General features: G+C 41.5%; 1 protein-coding gene across 1 annotated transcript in view; it reads right to left on the reverse strand.

Annotated features, from left to right (window-relative positions):
- RP1 (RP1 axonemal microtubule associated) overlaps nucleotides 1-25129 on the reverse strand; it is a 185368-nt gene that overhangs the window by 108302 nt on the left and 51937 nt on the right. The window contains exons 9-17 of the mRNA XM_075125222.1: nucleotides 20471-20546; nucleotides 18826-18902; nucleotides 18691-18722; nucleotides 18408-18537; nucleotides 13818-13918; nucleotides 10825-10998; nucleotides 9788-10000; nucleotides 9134-9311; nucleotides 5461-5592 (exon numbers count right to left, since the gene is read on the reverse strand). Of these exons, the coding sequence (XP_074981323.1) occupies nucleotides 5461-5592; nucleotides 9134-9311; nucleotides 9788-10000; nucleotides 10825-10998; nucleotides 13818-13918; nucleotides 18408-18537; nucleotides 18691-18722; nucleotides 18826-18902; nucleotides 20471-20546 (1113 nt within the window). The remainder of the gene's footprint in view (nucleotides 1-5460; nucleotides 5593-9133; nucleotides 9312-9787; nucleotides 10001-10824; nucleotides 10999-13817; nucleotides 13919-18407; nucleotides 18538-18690; nucleotides 18723-18825; nucleotides 18903-20470; nucleotides 20547-25129) is intronic.

Raw genomic sequence — 25129 nt, forward strand, 5'->3', positions numbered from 1 at the left:
TAATGACTTAGCCACTCCCAGTCTCTATTTAAGCCTAAATTAATAGTATCCAATTTGCAAATGAATTCCAATTCAGCAGTTTCTCGCTGGAGTCTGGATTTGAAGTTTTTTTGTTTTAAGATAGCGACCTTCATGTCTGTGATTGCGTGACCAGAGAGATTGAAGTGTTCTCCGACTGGTTTATGAATGTTATAATTCTTGACATCTGATTTGTGTCCATTTATTCTTTTACGTAGAGACTGTCCAGTTTGACCAATGTACATGGCAGAGGGGCATTGCTGGCACATGATGGCATATATCACATTGGTGGATGTGCAGGTGAACGAGCCTCTGATAGTGTGGCTGATGTTATTAGGCCCTGCGATGGTGTCCCCTGAATAGATATGTGGGCACAACTGGCAACGGGCTTTGTTGCAAGGATAAGTTCCTGGGTTAGTGGTTCTGTTGTGTGGTATGTGGTTGTTGGTGAGTATTTGCTTCAGGTTGCGGGGCTGTCTGTAGGCAAGGACTCAGTACTTCTTTAAATTCACGCACGCACCCAGTTTTTATTTTACCCTTTAAAAAAAATTAAACTTTTTACTGTGTTTACAGGTCAGATTCTAACTCACAAGTCACAAAATGAGCATAACATACCACAGATCATTAGCCCCAAAGCACAGACCTCTGCCATTTAAGTTAAAGAAAGTAACCCTATTGGCTTTCAGGCTTAGTAAGCTGTTAGCCTCTATGTGGATTAGTCACTAGAGAGGAACACAACTTATTACAAGTAAATTTCACAAGCTGATGGCCTGACCAAATTTAATTTTGGAAGAGAGATAAATTCACTTCAATGATTGCCTCCACTGATCTTTTGCCCAATGATGAGGATAAAGATGTACTTGCAAATCTCAAACGACAAACCTGGAAGTGAAGCATGAATGAATGGAGTCTCAGCAGGGAGGAACATAATTTTGAATATTTCTAATTCAAATGGATTAGCAACCGTCATATGTCTGAAATATTATTCCTTCATGGGGTAGTGCTGTCAGCTAAGTGCTGTCCACTTACACACCGGCTCTGCTCGGAAGAGTTTGCAATCTATAGCTAACTGTTCTGGCCCAAGGGGAAGATACTGCAGTAAAAGAAAAGGCTGATAAACATTCCATCTGCAATCCACTACTGGAACAATAAGATAGAAAACATAAATAGCTGAAGAATATGTTCTCTAAGGGCCTGTCTACACTTACTGGTAGACCAGCACGGATTGCAGTGAGTGTCGATTTAGTGGGTCTGGTGAAGACATGCTAAATCGATGGGAGAGCACTCTTCCATTGATTTGTGTACTCCACCCCCCCAAGAAGTGTAAGGGAAGACAACAGGAAATGTTCTCCCATCGACACAGGGCAGTGTAGCCACCGTGGTAAGTGGATCTAACTGCAAAAGATAGATTGATTTATCGAGGTAGAGTAGGCCAGCCCTAAGAGAGTTCCCACCAACATAAAACTCTCTTTAGGTTCCACATTGATTAAAAACTATAGTACCTCTTGATATCTGGGTATATATTTTTTTATACCAAGGACAATTTCCTTTCTGTTTGTTAAACAGAAGAAGAAAAAGAAAATAAAGTATTATACATGACAGATACCAGCAAAACCTCTGAACTTCAAAGTTATGTTTGAAATTCCAGCCATAACTCATCTCATTCTATATTTCTGTTAGTATTAACAAAAGTACTTAGTGAAAGACAAGACTTTGACTCCTTTGGATTTGTTTCTTATTAAGTATATATAAGCAAAAAAAATTCCACATTAACTTGAAATGTCTGTGAAACAAAGTGGTTAACTGAAAAGAAGATGGATCAGTTTAACACAGTCCTGATTTTTCTTATTAAGTTCCTCAGATGTCACTTTTAATATAGCGGTAGCTGTTTTATGAAAAGCAGTGCAGTGGTAATCAAGAAAAATTATATAGTCAATTTTATCAAATGTATATTCTAGTTGGATCCAAAATACATTTAACTACAGAAATATATAGAGAAAAGGGTTTTCCTTTACCACATTAAAATCTCACATTTAAACCAAATGATTCAGGTAACTAAAGACCTGGCTCTGCATTGGGATCGACTAATACTCCCCGGTGGGGAGTCCCACTGATGCCTAAGGAATTTGATACAGAACCAAGGGCCAAATTCTGGGATTCTAACTCAGGCAACACTGCAACACAAATAAGTCAGAGGATCGCCCTAGAGAGGACTGCTGAATTTGTCCCAGAGATTGTAAGCTATTTCAAGCAAAGTCTGACTCCTTTTTGTTTGTTTGTTTGTGTTGTATATTAGTATTTGTCTGTAAGGTACCAACCAAGCTATGGCACTGTGGAAATAATAAATAATGTCATAAGAAATGCTGTTTTTATGGGATTTTCAGCCATATGGCGAGCAGCTGATAGTCACTTGGCCAGGGTTGCAGCTGGTTATGCAGCTCTCTGATCAAGGGCATAGCCAGAGGTGGACCAGGGTGGGCTGCAGCCCGCCCGCTTAGCATCCAGGCCGCCCAAATCTGAGCAGGAGTCTAGTGCTGCCACAGCAGCCTGGCGCGTCACTCAGGCACCTGAAATTCAGGACAGAACTGTGCACCCCCCCACTGAGAAAGCTACGTTCCGGCAGCTCTGCCTTGCCGTTTTCTGCGCTGACCCATGCACGTGTGCTCAGCTCGGCAGGTGAAGACCTGTGTCTGGGGGTACCAGGGCTGGGAAGAGGGTGTGGCATCGGGGGAGAAGCCTAGCTAGCACAGTGTGTCATTGCCTGTCCACCTGGAAGTCAGGGGCCACACAAATTTCCAGTCCTAGTTACGCCACCGTCTCTGATAGCGGCCATTTAGCCCCCTCTTTCGCTGTTGTACATATTTATGTTTCCACCACAGGAATTTTTAATGATGATTTCAGAAACACAATGGTGAATGATGACGATCAAAATTCCCACATCAATTCCCACACTTGTGAGATCTCACAGGATTCCTGTAATCTCTCAGGGAAAACTTTACTGTGCAGAACCCACCAATGAATACATCATTGGGCCTAGACCTGCATTGTCAGAGAGATGGTCTGAACAACTTAAAGAGTTACTGTAGATGTTATAAAGGTGAATGTTAGGGGCATAGCTAGGGACATACACTAAACATCCACTTACAGAATCAATTGCCACCCTTTTATGAATACTAACTTGAGGATTTAAAAACAAAATCAGTGTAATAGGTCAATGTGGATTAAAAATCTTTCCGCTTTCAATGATTCCCCCCTACCCCCACACCCCCCAAAAAACCCTGTGAAAAGTGAGTCACCTGTTAAAATACTCCATAGGAAAATATTCTTCATAAAAGAAACATTTTCTTTGAAAGATACAGTCAACTTTTGTATTTCCATTTAGTTTGCATTGACATAAAAAGGACCCCATAGTTATTACTGCTCATAAATACTCCTTACAAAGTGTGATAGAGACTTTACCTGAACCATTTTTAGGGTCAATATCTCCTCTGGAAAAGGATCCTGAGTACCAAACCCTAAAAACATTCTGCTTTGTTGAAACTACGTTTAATGATGTGTGTGCTGTTGCCCTATATTTTAAATTCAACGCACTGAACCATTTTCGGACAATCTATGACACATGCAGGCGGCTCTTGGTGCCACATCACAGGGCAATACCAGACGAAGATAAACGGAGATAGTGTTCTGAAATGAACACAGCAGTGATGCTGCCACAGAGATGTCTGTGCTATATGAAAATAATTCGTAATCGTTAGAAAAAATAGTCTGCACTGATTTTAATTAAACCAGGAGAGTTTGGTGCAGTCCTAATCCTGCACTGCATTTAAAGTCTCCTCTGGTATCAAACATATTGCTCCCAGTTTTCAGATCTGGGTACCCTGTAAATTATCATGCCAAAATTTGGCATTTTGTTTATACAGGCACAACGGTACCTAAATTCCAGCAATGTCAATCAAAAGCAGAACTGGGCAACTCAAATTTGAGGGCCCTAGTTTGACAATTGGGCTCCTCAATTTATTATCTGTTGTGGGGGGAGGAGGGGAAGCTGTCCAGCCAAATAGTGCACAACACTAGAGGCTCTACAACCCCAGCATGTCCCCTCTGCAGAGGTAGGGGAAGGATGGAAGAATTGCATAACTGTGGATTCTCCATCCTCCCCCCCAGCATCTGAAACATAGGTGAACCACGCAAAGCAGAGGTCTGTTCCCCTACTCCACCCCACCATCCTGACCCCTTTCTTGAACAGGGGAACGTTGCACCACTGAGATAAGAACAAGATTCTCCCTTCAGAGAAAGTTTGCACGTGGGCTGCATGACCTTGTCCTGCTAAATCAGAAATCTTTAGACTTCGAAGAGAACATGAAACTCCTGCAAACTGAGTTCTTGACTGCTGCAAGTTTATTTATTTTATTTCGTACCATAGTAATCCGAGGACCAGGGCAAGAATTACTATCAAACAGCAATCTTTGTGGTTGAAGAGCAGACATTTCCATTTAGTTAGAAATACAGGGTGTTTTTTTGTTTTGTTTTTATTATTAATCCCTTAAAAAAAAACCTGGTTTAAATTGAATGGGGGTGGAGGTGAAATACTGAAACTTTAAAAAATACCAAAATACCTGAGTTTTCCGTCTCAAACACTTCTCACTGTAAATGGTATCACTGGTGAATCAGTGTTATTGTTTATATTATGGCAGTGTCCACAAGCTGCTAGGCACTACATAACACACACTAGGGAACCAACCCTGCCCCAAACAATATGATCTTAATCCCTTTATGCCACTCCCAGTGTAGCAGGTTACTAGGGGGAGAGAATTGCTCAAGGCTTCAGCAATGCCCAGCTGATAGATGGCTCCTTGCCGGCCACAGGCAGACATGGATCAGATCAGCATTAACAACTCCTCACCCCATCAGTCCTGGGAACAGGTCCTCCTCATCTGCATCCCATGGATACTGGGGGCAACAGAGTACTGAGGCCAGTATGTACTGGGTCAAGAATCCTTACTCCCTTCCCCCAGTAAATTATACACAACAATATGATGCAGTCATATCAAAGTCCACTAAAGTAAATGGAAAGACTTCCACTGACCTCAATGGGCTTTTGTATTGGGCCCTACATTGTATTAGCGCAGTTATATAGAATGTAGAGTGGCTCAGATTAGTAGAGAAAAGAGCCGGGCTATATTATAATAATGTATTCAAAATCAGCACAGTGAAATTAGTCAAATCAGTTAGACGCTGACTATTGGCTAACCAATATGATAAACTTCACTGCTTCTTCAGATAAGAACAAGTCTGTTAAAGAGCAGTTCATATCCACACTGTACATTGCAACAGTCTAGAAAAGCCATGTGGTGTCGTCCCTAGGGTAGGCCATCACAAAGAAACATCAAAGGCAGACAAATCACAGTACTGCAATATAGATTTTTGAAAACTATTCCTTACTTGGGGGTAGAGAAGCTGATGGGCTCTGAGCCACTGGCTTCTGGGCTTTTGCTGGTTGATGTTCAGATTCTCTGATCCCTCTCTTTGGTTGGGTGGGAGTCGCAGATGTTCCCATAGGCTTTTCCCTGCCAACTAAAATAACAAAATGTAAGATGTGACACTACCAAAAAATCATTGGCTTCTCCTACTTAAAAGCTACCCATGTATTCAATGGCAAAAACTAGTAATAAACCTTGCAATTGTCAGACAAATGTACAAGATATACCAAAATCTTTTCTCTGTGCATTGCATAGATGTAAGTAATAGGTTTTTATTGCTAGCAGCAAGCATAAAAAAAAAAGAAAAAAGAAAAAAAGATGGCATGCCAATAAAATCCATTCACCGCTTTGCGATTCTAAGCAACAATTTAACATTGATGTATGAATCAAATGACTCGTTCAAATGCAGTTTTCTTGACGTTAAGTCCCTCCACTGATGTTTTCTTTCTTAAAGGGGTCCATTGCTTTCTTTCAAACAGAACTGCCAGTGGCCATTTCTGAACTATGAAATAGCAAAGAGACAAATCTTGGCTGCTCTGAAAAAAGCATTACGTCCTTTTATCTTCTTTTATTAAGAAGCAAGGTATTTTAGGAACCAACTTTGATACTTGAGTCTATAATGGAGTAGCTATTAGTTTTATTATAGCGATGCCAGTTAGCATTGCTTTAGTTAAGGCTTTCCATTGAAAACCCTTTTCTTCATGGGTTTAGGAGGAAAAATTCTTCTCTCTCATCTGCATGGTATATAGTGACTCAAATATTCTGCCCCCTTCACTCCCAACCACACGCATGGTGCATGCACTGAACTTCCAGTGATGCCATGGTTATGATTTATTATAATGCTTCTGTGTACCTTTGGAATTGTTTAAATAATAATATAAACTGTGTGCTATAATACAGTCTCTGTCTGCTGATTGAGGTATTTTTGATGAGTTTATACAGCTTTTTTGTGTCTGGGGTTCCCAACTTATAGCCAAAGCTTGATGGTCAATTCCTCATTTTCATGGGCTCTCTCATTTTTTATCTGAAATATCTTTGAGCTAACATCCACAAGATATAAAAAGCTGTGACTGTACTGGTTTCTGCCAGGCTCTCACTGGCCAAGTGACTATCAGCTGCGCACCAAATGGAAAATAAAAAAGGGCTCTGAATGATATAATTCTTTATCAACTGGCTCATATATTTCATTATGGGGTGCATCAAAGCACTCTATGGAACTTTTAGTGCATGACAGTAGGGTCCACATGGACACTTTGTGAGTAGCAGGCTAGTGCAAGGTAGATTTACATCCCAGCCAGCCGCAAACTCAATGTTTGCATAGACAAGCCCTGAGTGTGATGAAAATTGGATAATGTATCACCCCATTAAACTACCAAATTAGAATCAAGAACTGGTCTTTTAGGGAAACATGAAGGCTGGGATTTGCAAAGGACCTTAAGGGAGTTAATTGCCTAACTCAACAGGAATTGGGAACTTAAATCACTTGGGCCCAGATCCTCAAAGCTATTTAGGCTCCTAACTTTCATTGAAATCAATGGGAGTTAGGTGACTAAATACCTTTAAGGATCCAGGCCCCAGCTCCTTTGAAAATCCCATTATAAAGGAATAATCATTAAAGCATAAGCAATGTGAATTTAGAAGAAGGCCATTTTAATCATATGAAACTATTCCCATTTTGTAGATGGGATTATAAATGCCATATGAAGACAAGGCTGTCTCTGCAATTAAAACTCCATTGCCTTCAAAGATACGGGAGTTCTGTATGAGATGGGGTTGTAAGAGTGAACCATGGAAAGTTTTAATCAATCTATTAAACTGCTTTCTCTGTGGGGAAACAAGAGGTTTAGTAGCTCTTGTTATCCATCCTATGATTCAACATCAGAAAAGAATCAGGAGATGAAATTCCAAAAATTCACAGTCTGAATTATGTCCGTCCCTGTGTGGGAGCACTAGAGGGGGAGAAATTACAGGGAGCTATTTACCCTCTACTACATCTGCTCAGGAGACTTCAGAAAGCTAATTTACGGCTCTCTGCTGCCAAGGTGGTTAGAACAGACTGGCCCCGTGAGGGAATGTTTAGATGGGTGTGGCTTCCACATCTGGCCATGGGATAGTACTAGATAGGCTGCTCTGGGGCAGTACAGCCTAGCTTTTTTTATACCATTCTTAAAGAGGTAGGAAGGACTACCTCTTACCCATATAACACCCTTCTCTCATAATAATAATGACAATGACTCTGGTGGCACTGGGACCTAGACAAGTATGACTTCAAGCACTGCCACTTAGACAGTCCAACATTTCCCCCCCCTACACACACATCTCAGTGTGTCTGTGCCCAATGCAGCCCATAAGGTACAGCAGTTATATATTAATTTTAAAAGGCAATCCCAAATGTCTTTTAGTTCCTGAAGACTAGTTTCATGTTCCCATTTATCTGAATGTCCATGTAAAAAGCATTTCTGTTTTAAACTTCTCCTTCTTTGCCTCATAAAAAAGAGGACATTAAGTGAAAAAAGATAAAAACTGATCAACAATTTCTGGTCATTTACTCCAGATTGTCAGCATCACAGAAATGTTATCAATATTTAGCAAGATTGCCGCTCCTAGTAGACATTCCAACAGAAACTCAGAGATGTACATTTTCAAATCTATTCCATAGTTTACTCATGATGAGACTTTGTACTGTGCGTTGTACTGTTTACACTTTCTGACTGTTGAGCAGAAGTGCTTATTTTCTTTTGAACTGGCCTGCAGACAACTACGGTGTGTGTTAAAGCTACAGTTCAATGAAGGGGGCAGATACTCATGAGGAAGTACAGCTTTGTGGCTCGGGCAGAGGACTCAGAGATCTGGGTTCTAACTCCTGACAGACTTTCTCTGTGGAAGTTCCCCATCTGTAGAAACAGGGATAATAATATACCTCACAAGGATGTTGTGATACTTAATTCATTAGTTTTTATGGAGGTGCTTTGATGCCATGATTAAAGCAACACAGAAATGTATAAAAACAAAGCTGTCAGGTCTGCATAGTTAGCAGCCACTGACAGTGGAGCAGATTCTCCACTCTGCTCCATTCACACTTTGGGGATTTCCGGAGTGAGAGTGTCCACTCCAGATATACAACCAGCCTACCCGGCTCCTATGCCATATTTCTTGCAGTCTCCAGCAGTGAGGGGCATATTGAAGTTAGAGAGGGGGTATGGCCAGAGCACATTCAAGTTGTATTCAGCTGGGGAGCAGTTTCTTGGGAACTGCTGCCAGCTGGCACATGGTAGAGCTGCCCCCAGGCTACTCTAACCAGTGACTGGAGTTGGGCAGAGAATCAGGGAGCTGTAATAACCAGATGTTATGACCATTGTTTTTATCCACATACTCAAAGTTTCATTTATTCAGCAAAAAAACAATTTTTTTTCTTTTAACTCCTGAGTTGGTAAAATGAGGTATAAAAATTACCAATGTATATGGGAGGAATTAGTTGCAAGTAGGATATGTTTCTCATTTAAAATGTTCAAGAGCAAATTTTCAAGTCTGGTCTCTATATTTTTGCCTTAAACTTTGTGGTCATAAATATTTACATGTACAGCTATAAATATGTGAAATACTCAGTGGTTTGTTTAGTATTCAAAGTTGCATACATTTGATGACTCGTGGGTAGAACAAAATGTTTCTCTCTCCAGTGTGAACAACTGGCTTGGTCTGGCCATCTGGTTGGAGACCAACATACATTCCTCTGTTTTGAACAGATTCTAGACTCACAGATCCACTTTCTAAGTTCTTCTCAATTTTAAAGTGACAGTACACATCACCCGTCCCCTAAAAAAAATGAAATATAGAAATGTGAGTTCAACAATTGAATGTGATACGCAGTTGGAAAACTTTAAAATAAAAACTTGAATATTTGTGTCAATTCAGTTTGTTTTTTAAGTTTTTAGCATACTGTTGTCGAACTGTTCCATCCTATAAATATAGCCTCATGTTTGGACCTATTTATTCCTTTGTGATCAGAAATAGAGATATAATGATCCGAATAAGGGAAATATCATGCATGAGACAGAGAGTTCTGATTCATGTAAAGGTTTAGGCAAAGGCTAAACTTCTTCAAAGCAGAGTTTCCCAGTTCTGCAAGTTTTATGGCTGCATGGGAGATGTAAAAAGTCTCTATTTTAGACAACAGAGGGTAATGCAGTTTGATTATTTTACTGACTTTAAAGATTTTATTCCTTCCCCTCTGGCATTGGCAAGTTACTTATAAAAATTTTAAAAGGCAAATATGAACAAGAACTGCTTACTGTTCCATTACACTCGCCATCCTTGATCCTCAGATACATTCTTGGGTTTTTCAGACTCTCAATCATGCAAATTCCAGAGCTGATTTTATGCACTTTCCAATAGGATTCTTCAGATTGCTTTCCTGCTCCACTGCAGCTCCCATCAGGCCTGAGGCAGAGAGCCTGGTAGAGACTTGTGGTGAGCAGAATTATGGCACCGTTGTGGAACACACCCTACAAATCGATAGATAAAAATATCCATTTGTAAATTACATGGCTTCCCCAACCCGCTTTGATTTGTCACCTTAATACACTCCATCATTTGGCAATAGTTTTACCTTTACATTAGCAATTAAGCAGAAGATGTGAATTATTTTTTTCAAACTACTACAGGCACATTTCCATGTATAAGGTGAAAAGAAAAGGAGTACTTGTGGCACCTTAGAGACTAACCAATTTATTTGAGCATGAGCTTTCGTGAGCTACAGCTCACTTCATCGGATGCATACTGTGGAAAGTGTAGAAGATCTTTTATACACACAAAGCATGAAAAAAATTGTGTGTATAAAAGATCTTCTACACTTTCCATAGTATGCATCCGATGAAGTGAGCTGTAGCTCACGAAAGCTTATGCTCAAATAAATTGGTTAGTCTCTAAGGTGCCACAAGTACTCCTTTTCTTTTTGCGAATACAGACTAACACGGCTGTTACTCTGAAACGTATAAGGTGGTAAGTGACGCAAGTACATTTTTGTCACAAATCATATAAGTGTTCCTTCGACTAGCAAGCTGTTGTCTCCTATGCAAACAATTTTCCATCCAGCTCTGTTGTGTATACCTCCCTGGTTTTGGAAGGTATGTTGACTATCTGTGACTTCCTCAGGGTTCACATCATGATATCGCCCTGCTAAACTGTAGTCGCAGTCTTTAGCTCCACCTAGTGGGAGGAGATCACTCTTTCAACTTTCAGTTTGCTGGGATGTGTTCAAGTCCAGTGGGCTTTACAAGAAAAAACTATTTGCAGTTTAGTTTCCTTGATCTCGCTTCCCCAACCTTACCTTCACATGCACACCAAATTCTTTCAAGAGTCCTGCATAGCCTACTGTATCATCGGCTACTTTGCCTTGAAGACTGAATGTAATCATGTGCCCTGGATTCCGGGCTGATTCCAGAATTGCATAGCGATTTGGCTGAACATAAACTTGAAGCTCACAGAGAGTATCTTCATTGTTCTAACATAAGAAAAGCAGGAATAATCAATTATATGAACCACTAGATATAAGTAATATGAAAGAGAAGTCACGCCATGGGGTCTCTATTTCGGTACCTCTATTAATTCCTCATGGTGCCAGAAACATATTGCTATTAGCCATAAAGATCAACCTAATATGGAAATTCTCAAATTTGTTTTTGAGCATGAAATTCTAAAATTGAGAAGCCTGAAACTGGGGACAGAATCTTGAAATAAGACAAGCCTGTTATCTATTTGTAATTATGTTCATTGGGTACAATTTGTTTCCTGGGTTCTGCTAGAGAAAGTCAGGTCAGGAACTGCCAGAGGCAGAACTTCTGCACTGAGTGCAGGTAGAACAACTAAGATACTCAGACTCCTTACTGCGGAGGTCTGGGGTCACCTGGTGCAGCCCACAAACTGGACTGAGTCAGAAGAGAGGGTGCAAGGCCAGGGCTCCCAGGAAATACACTCGGAATATCTTTCAGGTACCTTTCACCAGCAGCAGCAGCACTGTGGCCCCCCACATCAGGGTTTATATTGCTCTCCCTGGATAAACATCTAGGGAAGGCAGCAACCCACAGGGACCCAACCAGATGGCTGAATAAGGCTTATTATTTGTATTTGTCTGGTCAGAGTGTAAAGGGCTGTGGATTAATTCCTGGTCCTTTTGCATGAAAGACACTATACACAAAAATACACATTGTATTGGATTTATAACAGAGCTGGGCAAAAATGAAAAGTTTCAAGATTTCAAAGCTATTTTCATTTCACATGGTTCAAAGTGGACTCTTGCTTTTTCAAAAAAAATCATTAAGTTTTTTAATCTAACACATTAAGTTATCTCTCATTTACTGAAAACTCAGGTTTAAGAAAATGAAAAATGTCAATAGCCATTTTAATAACAGTTTTGATAACTTTTAAAATAACAAAATAGATAAAAAGGTTGTTTCCAAGAAAGGCCATTTTTGCATGAAAAAAAAACCTTTTCATTCAAAACATTTCAACGTGCTCTAACTGAAGCTTTTGGGAATAAAAGAAATCATCAGGTGGAGTTTAAATGAGACTGTGAAACAAGAGAGCCACAGGACCTTTGATTAAATCTGAAACCTATACAACTGATTACAGTATTACAGTACTGTTTTACTGTTTCTTCCAAGGATCACAAAGTGCTTTAATAATTAATTAATTAATCCTCACAACTTCCTTATGAAGAAGTGTTTTATTACTATATGCAATTTAGAATTGGTAAACTGAGGCAGAGACGTTAAGTGGCTTGCCCAAGATCCAAAAGAAAAAGTCAGTGACAGAGGTGGAAATAGAAGAATGGTATCCTTTCACCCTATTTGTAATGATGTCAAGAACAAGAAAGAGCTGTTCATTGCTGTGTGGAACAGGAACAAGAAGAGTTTGCACCATTTGTTCTGTGGCTTGAAGCCATTCCCAAATAGGTGTCCAATTCTGCAAGGTGCTGAGTAAACTCTTCTGCTAAAGCTGATGCATATTATATAAAGGAGGCTTGTGGCCTGTTTTGACCACTAGGTTACTTGCTTCTCAAATAAGGGAAAGCAAAACACAGTTGGTTCCATACTCAGTGAAACACAGTTCTATCTTCCAGAACCCCACTTGCCTAATCACATGCTGTGAGTGCTGTGACAGAGTGATGCTGGGCTTGGCTTCCAGGAGGAGGACTCTTTCCCGTTGAGCTCAGTATCTCTACAGGAGTTGGGAGAAGAGAAAGAAAAGGGACAGAGGCCGTCTCTTCTGTAGTGCAGAAAGTCCACTGGTGAAGACGTTAGATAAAGGAGGGAGCCAAAGAGGAGGATAGAAAGGAGCCTATTTACTGAAGATCTCAAGAGTTTACAGGGGAAGATGGAGAGACTCCCTTCTAAAGGAATCCTGGGCTTTATGGGAAATGGGATGAAAGAGCCTCTCTCCTGCAGCACTCAGGAGCTCCATTCTTTAAAAATCTCTCTAACATAGAGCTCAAGAGCTTTGCAGGTTGACGAGGGGATGGAGCAAGGTCTCTCCCTTTCCCACCTCCAAACTGATGTTGCCTAGGCTGTATCTTCTGGCCCTTGATCTGCTTGTTGATTTGACCAGGGCTGTGGAAGAACCCTCCCCATAAGTTGACTAAATGGGATCCAGTTTCTTTGGTTCACACCTAGTAGGACTTACAAGGTTTCACGTGCTTGACTTTCCAAGAAGCTTGAGGTCAGGAAAACATGTAGACAAGCAAGCAAGTAAAACCAGTACTAATCTGTTGCTGTTGACAAAAATCTACCTTTGAGGAGAGGATGAGAGAGCAGGGATCAAGCTAGGCTTGGAACATTAACTTGCAACAAGCCTTGAAAGGCAGGTTAGTAACAAAAAGTGATAGGGAAATAAATGGATATTTACAATTAGCACTTGGCACTGATAATTATCCAAGGAGAGGAGATGCCAGGGCATGTCAGATATGTTGTCAACATTGGATTAGCTGGTATAAACAATGCAACACAGCTCATAATTTTAAGGTTGTATAAATCAAATACTTCTCAATGAGCCATTGAAAATATTAAATGAAATACTAAGTGAGATGCAGGAGGAAAGAGTAAAAATATAAATAGATAGGCACCAAAGCAGAATCCAAACTTTCCAGATCTTTGGCAAGTTCAAACTTCAGATTTTGGTTTTGCAACTTGGCCTCATCTCTGATTGGAAGTACCTGCTACTTATTAGTACAGAGAACAAAAGCTGCATTATATTTAATATATTTATAAATAATTAATAAATAATAATAATCCTGAAACAATTAAAAGCAATAAGGCAATTTCATACCATGCCAGTGACATAGCCATTGTCAAGAGCAAGGGCAAGATGTGGCATCTGATGACTCTTAAACACATGTGCGTTTCTTTTGACAGTCACATCAAAAAGACCTAAAGAGTTTTGGGGAGAAAAAAAGTAAAGCCACAGATGTATTCAAACTCATTTTTACATCTAATACCCACAAGTGACTTCTGATTTGGCAAAGACATTATCTGACAGGGAAGAGGCGGAATTAAAAAAATTAGTAATTAGAACTGAGGAAAAATTTGGACTCTGATCAACAGATCGCCTCCCAGTTCATTTGGGGAAGCTTATAAAGTCACTGCCAGAGAGCTATCAGCGAAGCTCAAAAATCTCTTGGTAAGAGTAGATTTATTGTTTGTAAAATATCAAAACAAAATAATACCCCATCCCAATACCCCAAAAAGGGAGCCAGGGACTCGATGAAGTGTACTAGAGGCCTCACTATGGCTAATTGATTTTATGTGGAAGACACACAGATACCACAAAAAGAAAAGCAGGACTTGTGGCACCTTAGAGACTAACAAATTTATTTGAGCATAAGCTTTCGTGAGCTACAGCTCACTTCATCGGATGTATTCAGTGGAAAATACAGTGGGGAGATTTATATACACAGAGAATATGAAACAATGGGTGTTACCATACACACCAGCAACCACACACCACACAACAGAACCACTAACCCAGGAACCTATCCTTGCAACAAAGCCCGTTGCCAACTGTGTCCACATATCCATTCAGGGGACACCATCACAGGGCCTAATCACATCAGCCACTCTATCAGAGGCTAGTTCACCTGCACATCTACCAATGTGATATATGCCATCATGTGCCAGCAATGCCCCTCTGCCATGTACATTGGCCAAACTGGACAGTCTCTACATAAAAGGATCAATGGACACAAATCAGACGTCAAGAATTATAACATGCAAAAACCAGTTGGAGAACACTTCAATCTCTTTGGTCACTCGATTACAGACCTAAAAGTGGCAATTCTTCAACAAAAAAACTTCAAAAACAGACTCCAATGAGAGACTGCTGAATTGGAATTAATTTGCAAACTGGATACAATTAACTTAGGCTTGAATAAAGACTGGGAGTGGATGGGTCATTACACAAAGTAAAACTATTTCCCCATGTTTAATTCCCCCCCCCCCCCCGCTGTTCCTCAGACGTTCTTGTCAACTGCTGGAAATGGCCAACCTTGATTATCACTACAAAAGGTCCCCATTTCCCCCCCCCTCACTTGCTCTCCTGCTGGTAATAGCTCATCTTACCTGATCACTCTCGTTACAGTGTGTATGGTAACACCCATTGTTTCATGTTCTCTGTGTATATAAATCTCCCCACTGTATTTTCCACAGAATGCATCTGATGAAGTGAGCTGTAGCTCACGAAAGCTTATGCTCAAATAAAATTGTGAGTCTCTAAGGTGCCACAAGTCCTCCTTTTCTTTTTGCGGATACAGACTAACACGGCTGATACTCTGAAACAGATACCACAGTGAAGGGCAGCAGTATACAATCCTAAGGTAGATAGGAAGATAAAATCTATTTCTTTCAGCAGAATTCTATTTATTATTTGTAAAAACAAATTTGCAGCATGGCTCTGAATTTCCATATTCTTAAGGTTTACCTCTTCCATGATGCCTCCAAAACCCTTGACAATGGTGAAGCAGTGAAGTGCTTACTGCATTAGCAGTGACAGTTGTTTATTTATTATACTTATAATAATAGCCTTGCCAACAGGGGAACACAAGGAAGCTCCCTGTTGTCTCTCATCATATACTTAGGGAGAGATTCTCACCCCAATTCTGGCACCTGTGGACCTGATAAAAGGGCTGAAGCAGCATAGCCTCGTATATCTAAGGGGAGGATTCCCCCAGCACAGGCAATATGGAAGATAATTCCCAGTATAGAGATGTGCCAGAGTGGGCCTGGGGGCAAGAGGTGTGGGTTTGGGGCAGGGTGCAGCACACAGCAGTACAGAGATTCTAGACATCACTGTGGCTCATAGGGCATCGCAGGGGGCTGCCATAACTCAGACAGGCTCCAGGGCCACGTTATTCCTGGGGCCTCTCCAGTCCCTGGAGCAGCTCTGGATCAGGAGGGTGCTAGGGTGACTGACAGTCACCTTATCCCCTCCCTCTTGGGCTGAGTGTTTCTGGGTTGTGCTTCTTAGAGTACAATGTTCAGTGCTTTTCACAATGGAGCCTCGATCCCTAACTGGGGCCTCCAGACACTACCACATTATAAATATATACATAAAAAACATTGTACTTTCCCTAAATGCATGTAGCTCCCACTGATAGCAATAAATACAGTGAGTCAAACTCAACCCTGGTGCAATTCCACTGTGTGTCATTTCTCTCCCATAGGCCTTTTCTATCACTCTGATGGGCCCACTTGCAGTGCAAGGTACTACTCAGAATGGCAGAATCTGGCCCAGAGATTTTATCTATTGACTAATTTTGTTCCATTCATAATAAAATAGATCTGTTGCAACCTGCTGTTTAGTAGTTAAAAAATTAAGCATATTCATTCAGTGAAGCAAGGCAGCATGCACTGTATGCCTATTTAAACTATTGTTCTAACTAGATCAATTACATTCAAGGTAATTATCTCATACATGGGGGCATCTTGCATGCTGACAGTGTTCCTACCTGCCAGAATCAAACCACATCTCAGAAAATAATAATCACAATGGCACTTCTCTTAATGCTTCCAGTTAGGGATAAAAAACCCTGGAAAATTAATAATGCCTGAGCCAAATCCTCAACTGATGTAAATTGCCATTACTCCATCAAAAACACTGGAGCTAACCTGATTTATACCAGCTGAGGATCTGATCCGAAGTTATTAATAAATTGTTCCTTGTGATCCCACCAACATTTGAAAGACAGGAAAGTTTCAGCCCAAGTAGCTTCCACTAAAGTTGCTTACTATGAAAGATAAGTAGATGGTGCTTCTCTTTGGAAACTTCATTCTTAACTGTGAGTGCAAGGAACAGTACCCCAAGATGAAAAATTAAGCCACAAGTCTCACATCAGCTCCTGTACAGAGCTAGTCTACAGTAATGTGCATGTATTTAACCCAAACAAACGTTCAAGGGAAATTTTGAGGGGTAGAGACGTGTTCTTCATGCCAAGAAGTGTACGTACCTCTGTGCCTACATTTGACATCACAATTGTGCTAGCTGCATGCTTTATTTACATGGTCATTTGCAGTAACTGTGTGTGCAGTTGTGGTACCTGCACAATTACACACAGACTGAAAATACTACTCACTGAAAATTAGAACATGACATGCATGATGATTTTACTTCTGTGTAAAATTAAATGTACAGAAAGTGCTTTAAATTTAATGTGTTTATATGTTTAAAAAACTTCCATGCAGAAGTCCACATATGCACATGAAGGAAAGTGTATGCAGATGCAACAGTCCACAGTAAGCAGACAGCAGTGTAAATTTGGATTCTGCATGCAAAATGATTATGAACTCTGTGGTGTCATGTGGAATTGAATCAAACATAATCCATCAGTCCAAGCTATAGTGTTAAAAATTGAACAGATTTGCTTATTGCCTCAGTGCAGACTAGGAGACCTGGTTCATGTAAGGAGGTTGATTTGGAGGTTTACCCAGTAGTTCACAGTTTATAATCATAAAATGAAACTCCCTGAAACTCCCTGGATTTCCAGGATGCTCTCATGCTGGGTAACTGCATTTAGGGATTTGGAATGCTCTGAAATTTAAGGCAATTCTTAGAGATTTGATTAATTCAACATTCTGAGTCACTGAATAATTGCACTCCAAGAGCAACCATGATAACTAAAAAGGGATCTTTCTGAAAATAAAGTAAAACCCATATTCCATGCCTATCAGATTTTATTTATCTACCTGTGGACAGTCCTGCACGGAGAAGATTACTTGAGGAGTTATTCACATGGGGGTTTTCTGCCCCAATTTCTCAGAGACATCCCACAGGTAATTGCTGGGAATTTGCTCATTGCCTTGAAGGCTCTCTCAAGTATGTCCTTCAAGGTTCTGTTCTGTTCAGAGCATAGGAGAGGCCACTTGGGAGAGACCTGAGACATTTTGGGTTGCACTGCCATAATGTACATGACAACATGCTCTTAATCTCATTTTCTCGAACACTTGTAACACAGTACTTTCTCCTTGCCAAAGAGAGCTGAGGCTTGAATGGGAGTGAGTTGGCTGAAGCTAAGCCAGATAAGATGGAAATGATACTGGTAGAGAGGGGTACCTGCCTCAGTTGTTGAGAGGGTTTTACCACCCTTACCATGGAGATTTGCATTCTGAATCACTAAACCATCACTATGAGAACTAGATTCTATTTAATAATGGGAAGCCATTGTGAGATGTTCTTTTACAACAAAACCAAGTGGCTTTTACTATTAATAGTTTTAAATGCTTTCAAGAGTAAGAACATTCATGGTTGCCATTCTCTGCTCCTGATAGAATTAATTTTGAATCTTATACATGACACACACAATGATCTGATGATGCCCTCCTTCCTCATGCTGTTCACCCACACGTCCCCATCTGGTAAATATTTTACCATATTTGTCCTTCTTGTCACCAAGTGCATCAACTGTGCCATCTGGACTGAGGCGTATGAAACCATGGGTAAGCCTGCTGTAGAACTGAAGAGTGTTGCCTTTCTGAAACTTCCATCTTTCAGCAGCCCACTGGTTATATTTTTAAAAGAAGGAAGAAAAGAGCCCTTATGAGAAGATACAGGAAGAAAACTTCACATACAGAAATAACTATTGACCTGATTTTCCCTAGAACAGACTATGTATACTGCCAAATCAATTTTTTAAAAGAGAAAAAATCTTTACGTTTTCCTCTCTCTTGAGTTCCAGCTCTTGCCCTGCAGAGATAGAGAGAATGTGATCAGTTTACACAGTATCCTGGCCATCCTTTGACACAGTCACATTGACAAGGGACTCTCTTCTGCATTGTTTTATGCTTACTTGCAGAGAAGGTGGTGGTGTCAGTGATATTTAGTTCTCTTACAATTTTACCATCCTCTTCCCCTTGATCTAGCCATCTTTGGAGAGAAACAGAACCCATTCTGATTATATAGTTTTGATCTCAAACCCAGCAATATTTTTGTTACAATGTTTACACATTACATTTTAATATTTTGTGCACTGAGGCCCTGAACCAGCAAAGCACTTAAGCATGTGCTTAACTTTAAGCATGTGAGAGTTTCCATTGCTCACTTTTTTAAAGTTATATGTGTGCTTAAGCACTTTTCTTGATCAGGACCTAAAGGCCCAAGTCAGCCTGCCTACCTGGGGATCTCAACTAGTATTCCAATGCTAGGGATCAGTAACAGCAGATCCACTGACCACACTGTCTGCCCCCAAAAGGCTACTGCGGGGAGCTCAGCTGTACAGATTCCTAAAATTGCCTCTCATGAAGCAAATTTCTTGCAGGCAACACCATCCTCCCCACCCCCAACCCATTCAGTTGAAACTGTGCCATTAAAACTAAAAAAGGCTTTATTGTCTTCTCACTTACACTCAGTAAATTAGAGATAACTCAGTTAAAATCAAAGGAGTTGAACCATTGTAAAAATGATGTCAGTGAGAGGTGTATCAAGCCCTACAACCACACAGAGGATTTTTCTGTGTGAAACAGATTTCAACAGTCCCTGAATTATTTATGAAACTAGCATTGTATTTCAAGCTCTCTCTGTAGCAGTTCATTTTACCTACAATACTGAATCAAAATTAGGTCACGCTAAGAGGAGGTGCTATATCAGATGGGCAGAAAGCCCACATGCACACATAAATCAATTTCAGGGTGCACATCAATCACTCAAAGCTGACTTGGGCACTTATTTATTCACTTGCAGAAGTGAAAGGAGGACACAGAATTGAGGTGCCATTGGCAAGTTGTAGCTGGATTCATACATGACTGGACTTTACAAATTCCTAATATTTGTACTGATTTTTATTAATATGATTTTCCATAAGCTATTTGTGAGTTACTTGATAGTAGATAAAATTAGAAACAAGCACGGGAGTAGCAGATTCAGAGCAGAAGAGACCACAGGGGAAGCAGCAGGGAAATTGGGATTGCTTCTAGTTCTGCTGCTGCTCAGTGACAGGTTTGAGGTGGACAGGGGAAGGACCAGCCACTCAGATACACCTCATGAGAACTGAAAGCCTGATCCTGAGTCCACTGAAGTAAATGCCAAAGCTCCCCTTGATATTGTCAATGGTGCAGAATTACCCTTAGAGAGAGAGCAACCCACTCAACTGAAAAGTGTTGGCTTGGATATAGGGAGAGGTGGATCAGCTGATGTCAGATTCCAAATGTCAGATGAGGTGATGTGCCAGCCAGCAGCTGCTGAACGTTGTAGCAGTTTGGGGTGGAGACACCTTACATAGAATGTTTCAATGCTCAGTCAATGGTTAAATGTATCACAGGTCTGAAGTGACCAGATGTTGTTACCATCTTATGACTGTTTGGCAGAGTATGTAAAAGGAGTTGGATCATCTCAATTCGATTCTCGGGGGACAAGCACCTCACAAATCACCCCTGACTGGAGAAGTCACGAACAACTAGTTGTTATTACAACATAACCCATTTGAAAACACCACCAACCTGTGACAAAGAAAAGAATAATCCAGGTCTGTGACAGGATCCTTGACTACAATCTTCTCCAGAAACCATCCACTTCCTATGAACAAAATAAAAACAAAGTACATCCTAAAATAAAAATTTTCTGTGCGTGTATGTGTGTGTGTGCATGGATGCATGCACGTGCATACACACACACACACTCATATATCTGGCCAGATTCTGATTTAAGTTACACCATCTTAAATCAAGGGTAACTCCACTGAATTCACAGAGCTATGTCAATGTCAAACCAGTTTAAGTCAGATCAGAATCAGACCCAGTAACTTTAAATACAAATGAATATAACATCAGCACCATGGAAGGAGTCACTCCCTGATATACAGGAGTGCTCATCATTTTTCTGTAATTACATTAAGGTCCTTGTCAGGGTTGAATGCTTTCAGAGCAATCCCTCGTGAGCCTGCATGTGTATTGCTCATAGCTCCCACTCAGACTCTTGCAGCAATTACCCAGACCAGATTAGGTCAAAGCACATACTCCTTTCTGGGGGGGTCTGGTTTATTAACTACATCCACAAAGTGTAACTCACCATTTTAGTCACTCAAATACATACGTTCTCTGGATCCATATAACAGTCCCGGCATGTTTTCTTGCCCCTGTTCAGGAGCTCCCCATGCCCCCATCACCCCAAGTCCCCTTCTTGGAGCTGGGTTGTAGTTCAAAGAGTCACTCCCTCAAGACAGGAGTCCCCCAGCCAGCTCTCCTTCTTGGATCTGGGGTTGTAACTTAGGTCTTGTAGGTCCTTAGCCAGCTTCTCCTTCAGCTGGCCCCTTTTCCCCAATTAGTCCTTGGGGGGAGGGATAGCTCAGTGGTTTGAGCACTGGCCTGCTTAAACCCAGAGTTGTGAGTTCAATCCTTGAGGGGGCCATTTAGGGATCTGGGGCAAAAATTGAAGATTGATCCTGCTTTGAGCAGGGGGTTGGACTAGATGACCTCCTGAGGTCCCTTCCAACCCTGATATTCTTTTATGATTCAGCAGGCAGGCCTTCTCTGCTATTAAGGAGGAGGTAGCATATACACCGCTCCCCTTTCTAAAGCTCATCCCAGTTAGCTGGGAGAAGGGGGAACTTTGCCCCACCTGCTCTACTAGACTCCTGGTCCTGGGCCCTTAAAGAAACAGTAGCAAGATTTTCTCTCAACACTACTTATATGCAAGACCACTTCCTCTCGAATCAATATCTTCTAGGACCTTGCATACCAGACCTCCCAAATCTTAAAGAGCCACACCACATGATGGAGGTAGGCTGACCCCAGGCACCACTACCCTTAGGGGGACAGACCGCCTCATCACAGTACAAGCTATTGTAAGGAAAGAAAGATTCACTTCAAAAACTCTCCATTTACAGTCACATATGCTAGAAGCACCAGAGGTGTTAATAGTGGACGGTTGCAGGCTAGCGCAGCTCTTTATCCCTCTCATTTAAAGCATTTAATTTATGTATTTGAGAAGATATTTTCTGAGGCTTTTTAATTCTTTAATATTCTGGTCAAATTATCAATAAAGCTGAACATATCCATATTTTGGATACAATTTGGCAATAACACTGCATCCATTTTTTTAAACATTAATTATCATTGCCAGCAAAGGTACTATCCATTCCCTGCTAGTCCATGGCATTAAATGATGCAATATTCACTTGATGAGTATACATTGTGAGAGACAGTGCAACTCCATGGAATATTTCAGAAGTCCAGGAAGCTGACAGTTTAATCATTAACCAATCTGAGAGGCCCACATTGCCAGCAATTCTAAGGGACTGTATTGACTAGCTCAAAGCAGAATGAAGAAAATTGATTGTTTGACACTACTGATCTGGGCGCATGGCTGTTTCATCATTGCAAAACTCCACGACAGAGACCCATGTTATAATGTGCAGAAACGTCAGAGGATAGCAGGCATTTTCCTGAGAGACACTACTGCAGAGGAAGAGTTGATGAGAATGGAGTTCATACGAGAATGGAGATTTTAAGATACAGTCAAACCTGCCATGAGCAACAAGCCAAATGATTAATTTAAAAAATCAATTGCTTAGAGGAAGTGGGTTTTCCAATAAAAGTGGATTAAGATTGCAAGACTGCATTCAATAGGTCTGGAGACACTTCCTTTGTCTCCCACTCATTTGTCCAGCTTGTCTACTTAGATTGCAAGCTCTCTAGGGCAGGGAATGTCTCACGATGTTTCTGTACAGGGCTTAACACAATGGGGCCCTGATTTAGTCTGGGGTTTCTAGGCATTACTGTAATACAAATAGATATAACAAATAATAATAGTACTAATAGTAATAATAAAAAATAATAATGGTGTGGTCTCTTAAGACAGGAGGTTGCAAAATAAAGACTGCCACTGAAAAACCTATGAGAGGTTGTCTGGAGGAGTGGAAAAGGGGAAGTTACTCACCCTGCAGTAACTGAGATTCTTCGAGATGTGTGTCCCTGTGGGTTCTCCACTCTAGGTGTCAGTGTGTCCCGGCGCCGTTGATCGGAGATTTTCAGTAGCAGTGCCTGTTCAGGACGCAGGCGCTCAGTTGGTATCTCCCATCTCGTTGGAATCTTCCTGAGCACCTGGATCCTGTACACACACACACACCCCGCCACACACACACACACAGTTCCTTCTCTACCATGGAGCAATTATACTAGTACTCCAAAGTAAAGGGGAGGAGGGTAGGGAGTGGAGCACCCACAAGGACACACATCTTGAAGAACTTCAGTTACTGCAAGGTGAGTAATTTCCCCTTCTTCTTCGAGTGCTGTCCCTGTGCGTGTTCCACTCTAGGTGAATGTGTTGCAGTTCCCACTATGGTCAGTAGGACTTTGGAGATGTGGCAGTGAGTACTGTAGAGAGTACTGTATGGCCTACTATGGTGTCTGCCATGGTATCTTGTGTGATAGCATAGTGTTTGGCAAACGTGTCTTCAGATGACCATGTAGCCACTTTACAGATGTCAGGAATGGGTACATTATGTAGGAAGGCAACGGATGTCGACATAGCTCGAGTGGAATGAGTTCTAATGCCTTCGGGAGGTTGAATATTTTGAATAAGGTAAGAGGATCTGATGCAGTCAGAGATCCATTTGGACAGACATTGTTTAGAGATAGCCGTACCTTTCGATCTTTCTGTGATGGAGACAAAGAGTTGTGGAGATTTTTGAAATGGCATAGTCCTGTCTAAGTAAAAGGTGATTGCTCGCCTGACGTCAAGAGTATGCAGGGTTGCCTCATGTGGAGTCTTGTGAGGTTTGGGTAAGAAAGTAGGTAAGTATATAGGTTGATTAAGGTGGAAGGTGGATACCACCTTAGGGAGAAATTTAGGATGTGGTCTAAGGGTGACTTTGTCTTTGGAGAAGATTGTGTAGGGAGCATGGGCCATCAAGGCATTTTGCAGGCCCATGGGAAATCGTTTTATGGTGGGCTGGGTAAAGAGTGAATAACCTTTTAACAGGTGATGGAAGGTGGTAAGTGCTGCCAAGTGTACTTTGATGGAGCTGAGCAAAAGTCCATCCTGTTTTAATTTCAGGAGGTAGTCTAGAATGTTAGGGAGGGTCACCGTATTGGGCATTCACCAGAGGGTGAAACGCTTTCACTTCTGCAGGTAAGTTTTACTAGTGGAGTCTTTTCTACTGTGCAAGAGGACATATCGGGCTTGCTTGGAACAGGCTAGTTCATGGGTTTGGAACCATAAAGGAACCAGGCTGTCAGGTGGAGCTTTTGGAGTTGGGGGTGAAGAACCCGTCCGTTGTCCTGGGAAAGGAGATCTGGCCTGTTGGGGAGAGCCCATGGATGACGGGAGGACATGTGGAGTAGGTAAGGATACCATGTCTGTCTCGGCCAACCCGGGACAATAAGGATGACCCGGGCCTTGTTGTCTACAATCTTTCGAAGAACGCTGTGTAGCAGAGGGATTGGTGGGAAGGGGTACAGGAGAGAGCTATTCCACGGGATGAGGAATGCGTCTCCTAGGGATGCAGTCCCGAGTCCAGCTCTGGAGCAAAACAGCCAACATTTTCAATTCTGGGTTGTGGCAAAGAGGTCTATTGACGGGGTGCCCCAGAGTGAGAAGAGCTGTTGAAGTGTTGCGGGGTGAAGTCCCCATTCGTGTTCTGTCAACAAGTGCCTGCTGAGTGTGTCAGCAGTAGTGTTGTGGCAGCCTGGTAGGTAGGAAGCAATGATTTGTATTTGATGTTGTATGCACCAATTCCATAGTCGGATGGCTTCCATGCACAGGGAATGTGATCGGGCTCCCCCTTGTCTGTTGATGTAAAACATACATGCTATGTTGTCTGTTAAGACCCGAATAGATTTGTTCTTTATGAGGGGAAGAAAGTGAAGGCATTCTTGCCTCACTGCTCTGAGCTCTAAGAGATTTATGTGTAGGTGCGTCTCTGATGCGGACCACCGGCCTTGGGCCCTGTGTCCCCCTAGATGCTCTCCCCAACTGATTAGGGAAGTGTCCGTGGTGAGCATGAGCATTGGGGATCGTTGCTGGAAGGAAACCCCCGTGCACAGGTTTTCTGGTCTTGTCCACCAATGTAGGGAAGCTAGAATATTGGGAGGAGGAGTTAGCAGTGTCCCTAAGGTGTGTCTGTTGGGTTTGAAATTCGAACTGAGCCAGCCCTGAAG

The sequence above is a fragment of the Caretta caretta genome, chromosome 2, assembly GCF_965140235.1.
Source record: "Caretta caretta isolate rCarCar2 chromosome 2, rCarCar1.hap1, whole genome shotgun sequence".
Taxonomy (NCBI): domain Eukaryota; kingdom Metazoa; phylum Chordata; order Testudines; family Cheloniidae; genus Caretta; species Caretta caretta.